This window comes from Chamaea fasciata, unplaced genomic scaffold, assembly GCF_029207755.1.
Source record: "Chamaea fasciata isolate MVZ Bird 193981 ecotype frontalis unplaced genomic scaffold, bChaFas1.0.hap1 SCAF_27, whole genome shotgun sequence".
NCBI lineage: Eukaryota > Metazoa > Chordata > Aves > Passeriformes > Sylviidae > Chamaea > Chamaea fasciata.
The window spans coordinates 2,693,587-2,699,585 of NW_027094112.1; the positions used below are offsets into that span (position 1 = coordinate 2,693,587).

General features: G+C 48.9%; 1 protein-coding gene across 1 annotated transcript; it reads right to left on the reverse strand.

Moving 5' to 3' along the window:
- Window positions 1–1,923: 1,923 nt before the first annotated feature.
- LOC136301660 (olfactory receptor 10C1-like) lies at window positions 1,924–4,884 on the reverse strand. The gene is made up of 3 exons (XM_066204784.1): window positions 4,109–4,884; window positions 2,044–2,191; window positions 1,924–1,938 (listed from the first exon to the last, which is right to left on the reverse strand). The coding sequence occupies exons 1-3, from the start codon at window positions 4,882–4,884 to the stop codon at window positions 1,924–1,926; spliced, it is 939 nt and encodes a 312-aa protein (XP_066060881.1).
- Between the last annotated feature and the right edge of the window lie 1,115 nt (window positions 4,885–5,999).

Sequence of the window (5,999 nt, forward strand, 5' to 3'; positions counted from 1 at the left end):
TACGAAGGCGTGACAGCTCAGCCTTCAGCTAGGAAGGTATAAACCAGCCTGGACTTTCATCCCATACCTCCTTCCGCCATCTATCCCAAGAGTCAAATCATGATTACCTTTGACAGGATGAAAGCTGAAGACAACAGTAAACAATACTGGTCAAAAGTAAACAAATTTCTTCAATAGACTGCCACGTCAGTAGCGAAAACCGATGCTGAGTTATCCTGAAGGCCAGCTCTTTTGTTAGCCTGCTTTCAGGATACCAACCCTGAGGTAAGTGGGCTCAGGTGGAGTCATTGGGCAGGTGAGGTCACAATCACTGCAGAGGTGTCACATCTCTGCCCCTCTGTGACACAGGGCCACACAGGGATGAGGCCCATGGAGACCACCGAGCCACGTGGTTCCTGGGCACAGGAACTCACACGGTTCCTGTCACAGGTGGAAGTCACTGAGACACCTGCTGATGAAGGGGGGAGTTAATTTCATTGACAGGCTGGCAGTGCTGCCACTCCTTCATCCAATAGGGTGAAGTTTAATAAATCCAAGTACCGAGTCCTGCATTCTGGCCACAAAAACCCCCTGCAACGTTATAGGCTGGGGACAGTGTGGCTGGACAGTGCCCAGGCAGAAAGGGCCCTGGGGGTTCTGGTACACAGCTGACTGAACATGAGCCAGCAGTGTGCCCAGGTGGCCAAGAAGGCCAATGGCTCCTGGCCTGGATCAGGAATGGTGTGGCAGCAGGAGCAGGGAGGTCATTCTTCCCTTGTACTCAGCATTGGGGAGGCAGCACCTCGAGTGCTGTGTCCAGTTCTGGCCCCTCAGTTTAGGACGTGGAGACGCTTGAGCACATCCAGAGGAGGCAATGAGGCTGGTGAGGGGTCTGGAACACAAACCCTGTGAGGAATGACTGAGGGAGCTGGGGATGTTTAGCCTGGAGAAAAGGAGACTCAGAGGTGACCTCATCACTCTCTACAACTCCCTGAAAGGTGGCTGTAGTCAGGTGGTGGTTGGTCTCTTTCTCCAGGCAGCAGCTGACAGAACAAGAGGACACAGTCTTAAGCTTCACCAAGGGAAATACAGGCTGGATATTAGGAAAAAAGTTTTTACAGAAAGGATAATAAAGTATTGCAGTGGTCTACCTGGGGAGGTGGTGGATTAAGAAAAGATGCGTTTAAGAAAAGACTGGATGTGACACTTGGTGCCATGGTTTAGTTGAGGTTAGGGTTGGATTGGACTTGATGGTCTTGGAGGTCTCTCCCAACCTAATGATTCTGTGATTCTGTGACTCCTCCCCCAAAGCACAGAGCCCACACAGTGCAGGCCTGCCCAGAGCTGGCACAAGGCCGATCACAGCTCTCTCTGGCACGCAGGCTGCTGGGGATTTCTGTTCCACTCCTCCCAGGCACACTCCTGTGCCTCTGAGGCTCACCCAAGCTGTCACAGGGTCATTCCCAGTGAATTTTATCTGCCCTCAAGGTACACCCATGGCCTGACACTGGACTGGCACCTCCAGAGGCTGTGTTGGGTGAGCCTTGGCTGCCAGGCCCACACCCAGTTGCTGCCTCTCCTGGGCAGCTTTTTAGCAGCTTCACATTCCCTCCTTCCTCCAGGCCTGCTTAGGCTGGGTTTCATCAGACACAGCTTTAGCCAGGTTCCCACTCAGGGTGCTTGGAGGCAGTTCTGTTCCTGCTGCACTTGACCCGCCTGGTTTTGGCCTGTGCAGCAGGCAGTTGGTGTTCCTCGTGCTCCAAGGAGGCAGGCAGCTGGTTGCTATTCACCCCTGATGCCTTAAGATTTTCGCTTTTTTCATAAATTTGTAATCCTGCAATTCTGTAGTGTAGAACTCTAAACTCCATATACAGTGTGGGCTGCTGTCTCCCCATTTTGGTCAGACACAACAATTCCTCTCCAGGCCTGGCAATCAAGGACACCTCACTGCCTCAGGCCCTGAGAAATGGAAACAAAAGTCAGTTGGGGGGAGCAAACTGGGAGTAACTTCATTACCCGAAGCTGGAAGAGGAAGATTAACCCCCGATATGCAAATGGACCAACCTCATCAAAGTGTGAAAACCCGTGACCCGGGGTCCATTTTTGGGTGTAGCCCTTGGGGGCCTTTTTCTGCCCTACATGTACCTGAAGGCCTTTCAATAGATAGAACAGCTTTTTACTCCCAAAACAGCTGGGAGCTGCTTTGGGGCGGCTTGGGGACATTTTGGTCACTTGCAGGGAGGCTCGGGAGGCCTTGGAGTTCCCCTGCCTGCTCCAGCCCCAAAGTGCTGGGAGTTTTCTCTCTCTCCCTGCCCTCTTCCCTCCCCAGCCCACGCGCTCCCAGAGCTGTCCCTGGGGCTCTGCGTGGGGCGGGCCGGGCGGTGCTCCCGTCCCAGGCCAAGCCATTCCTTGGTGTGGCTTTGACCTTCCCCAGCCAGACTGCTGCAGGAGCGCCAGGCTCTTCTGGGGAATTGGGGCTGAATCGTAGAAGAAGGACTTCACCATTAGAAAATTGTAAAGCAGTAATGTTTTATTTCCAGCTGGGACACACTGGGGGATATCTCCTCCAACGTCTGCGTACCTGGTGAGGAAAAGCTCCAGGTTTAAATACACATTGATCCCACAAACCCACACCTCCGCACCTGCCCATTTCCCGCCTTTTCTCATTTCCTATTCTGATTAGCTGTCACACCTCCTGGCGGTTGTGACTTGGGGTCTCGGGAGGAAGGCCAACGTCTTCTTCAGGTTGATCTTCACTTCTGGGCAGGCGCACTGGAGGTTTGGCTATTTTTCAGGTCACTTTGCTCTTGCCAAAGATGAAGAGCTTGATTTTGTTGGATTCAAGCCACAAAGTTCTGCTTTATCAATTTTTGATAAATACCTAGGTCCCGCTTTGCCGAGTTTCACCAATATACATCTTACCTATATGACTTCTACCTAGTAACTACCTAACAACCAAGCTTAATAGCTGATCTTCTATGTGTCCTCAGTACAGGCTGTTTCTCTACTTCTACAAAATCACCAAAAGCTGCTTCTAAAATCTCGTCTTTTCATATCCATAAACGTCCCCCATATCAGGGCTGTTTTGGAGACTCAGCCAGAGCCTTGCTTTGGGGACTGGGACAGGTCCAGCAGCACAAAGCCAGCTCAGGGGCACTGAGCAGGACACAAAATCTGCTACAGAGGTGCCACTGGCCACAAGAGCAAATGAGGAAATGTTCCTCCCCCTGCAGGTCAGAGGGAGCAGTGGGTGTCATCAGTGGGGTTTGATGTAAGGTGGAGGTTGGAGCAGGCTGTAAAAGGGACTGGCTGGAGGAGGGCAAGGCTGGACACTGCAGTGGTCGGTGTGACACAGAGCTGTGGCAGGCCTGGTCAGTGCAGGTCAGAGGCTCGGGCACCTCTGTTTGGAGGCACAGGGCACCTCAGGGGCTGGAGCCTAGCTGCTGTCAGGAGAGGCTGCACTCAGCAGTGCCTCTGGAGTTGAGAATCTCTCTCTGATTCCCTTGTGGCTCTTGTGCCACTTCCCAAACAGCACAGAGAAACCCACCTCTGCCTTCAGTGTGCTTTGAGAAAGACCAGCTCAGATCTGCCTCTTTTCCTAGAGCGGGAATTTCTCTTTCTCCACAGGCTGCAGAACCCAGGAGCAGGTTGCAAAGTGTGGACAGCTGGATGTTTTCAGTGACCACTGGGGCTTTGGGCCTGTGTAAATCCATGGGGCAGAGGGTGGAGGATGCTGGGATCAAGTGCCAGGATTCTTGTCTGCAAGCTGCAGTGGAGTGCATTGTGTAATTCCTGAAGCAGAGATGCTCACCTGCCTCTCCCATCAAGTGGGTTTGCATTTCGGGGTCCTGTATTTCTTTCTTGTTGTCTTTCGCAAATCCAGGCAAAAACGCGCATTTTATTTCAGTTCTTCCCCTCACCTAATCCCCTACCCAGCACCTTGCTGAACTCTCCTGGGGTGCTGCTGACTCCTAGGCTTGTGTCATATGTCCTTTCTCGAGGATTATTTTATTCAGCAAACTCCCTGGGGAGGACAGGAAAGCTGCAGAGGTGAGCCCAGATGTCAGCGCAGAGCCTGGGTGTCCTGAGGCAGGACGTGGAGCTGATGCAGGCCAAAACTGGCCCAGGCAGGTACATGGAGCTTGCAGTGCCATAAAAAAGAGCCACAACCAAGAGGTGTGAGGAGCAAGTGGAAAACGCTTTCTGTCGGCTCTCAGCTGATGCCATGTGAAGACTTGTGGAGATTATACGAATATAGGAATAAATGATCAGTAAGAAAGGGCTGAGAATAGCAAAGACAGCCACCACAATGACTTGGATTTCTCTTTGGAAAGTGTTGCCACAGTGCAGGTCCAGGAAAGGCTGAATCTCACAGAAGAAGCGGTCAATGGTAGAGCCACACAGGGGTGAGCTGAACGTTGTGAGGGTGTGAACCAAGGCCACAGCAGCTCCACAGATGTAACTCCCAGCCACCAGGCTCCTGCAGACCCTGCTGCTCATGATGATTGTGTAATGCAAGGGGTAGCAAATGGCAAAATAACGATCCAGGGACATGGCAGCCAAGAGAAAACATTCAGCAACTCCAAAGAAAAGGAAGAAAAACATTTGCAGTGCACATCTTGTCGGGGAAATACTTACTGTTCCCACCAGCAGGTTCTCCAGAATAGTTGGGATAATGACTGATAAATAGCAGATATCCAAACAGGACAGCTGGGTGAGGAAGAAGTACATGGGGGTATGAAGGGTATTGTCACTGTTTATAATGAAAACTATCACTGTGTTAGCCATCAAGGTGAGGATATAAAGAGATAATAAAACTACAAAGAGCAAAGGGTGCAAATGAGAGATTTCAGGAAAACCCAGGAGTCTGAATTCACTCAATCCACTGAGGTTCCCAATGATCATCCTTCTTTGGTGCTTTGTAGAACTCACTTCGTTTTAGTGTTCAGCAGCTGATGAAGCTGCAAACAGCCAGGCAAATCTGCAATCAAAACACAACTGGCTGCTTGAAAAGACAAAAGGATGACTAGAATTTAGAAACTGAACAGATTTTGAAAAGATCTTCTGAACAGATTATAAAATGTTTCTAAAGAAAATAAGACAGTCTTATGTGTTTATTTTTGACTGATTCTTCTTTCATAGCACTGCCGTCAAAGTTTGCATATTCAGTACTGTCTTCAAATGCTCAGCTATCACTTTTACCCTGTAGAAAAAGAAAAAAAAACATGGCAGATATCTTTTTATGGACTAACCAGTTCAAGTCCCAAAATCATCAGTAGCAACATTTGAATATAACAAAGGTAATTTCTCTGTTACCTGTTGGGGAGTGTTGTGGAAGAAGAGGAAGGGAAAAAACCCCTAAATTATGAGGTCTCCAGAAAAGCTTTCAACTCTGAGCACTCTGCAGTGAAGTAGAAGAGAGGCTTTTCCACAGCTCTTTATACTATTTGTATGTATTTATAAAGTCCACCGAGACTGGCTAGTGCTGATTGGAGCAATAAGGAAGAGCTGTTGGATAAATATGATGCATATGTATGAGTTGACTCACAGCCACCTCTAGTTTTACATAACTTGGAAAGCATTTCTGTATAAACCCAGATATCCTACAGAAATACAAGGTCTGGTTTTACTTTTCAGTAATTACTATTACTTCATAACGCAGCCAGATTAATGACAGAGTTGCCACACAGTTTTCTCAACAAAATTTGAAGGTGAAGCAAAGATGCAGTCTATATTTGTTTGGGGATAAGGGACAAAAGATTCACTCATTACCAATCTTAATTTTTATTGTATCCTATTTAAAGATCTTTTCTTATTTAGCCGTTGTTTGGTTTATTATGTGGTCTCTTATTCAGATCCATCAGCAACCCCACATCACCTCTCTCACCACAATGCCCCTTTCAATGCCAAAGAGATTGATTAAAGGTTGAATTTCTGGCTGATACTCACATTTCCGGTGTTAAGACGTCTCATTCGGTCTGATCCTTTCTGCTCTGACTGTAGGACTGTCTTTCCCCACT

What these genes read in the sequence shown, in the direction of transcription:
- LOC136301660 (XM_066204784.1), bottom strand. Translation starts at nt 4,884, where the DNA reads ATGATCATTGGGAACCTCAGTGGATTGAGTGAATTCAGACTCCTGGGT. An exon ending in ACTGCAAGCTCCATGTACCT is followed by an intron (nt 2,192 to 4,108) that starts GCCTGGGCCAGT and finishes AATGTCCCCAAG; the next exon opens with CCGCCCCAAAGCAGCTCCCA.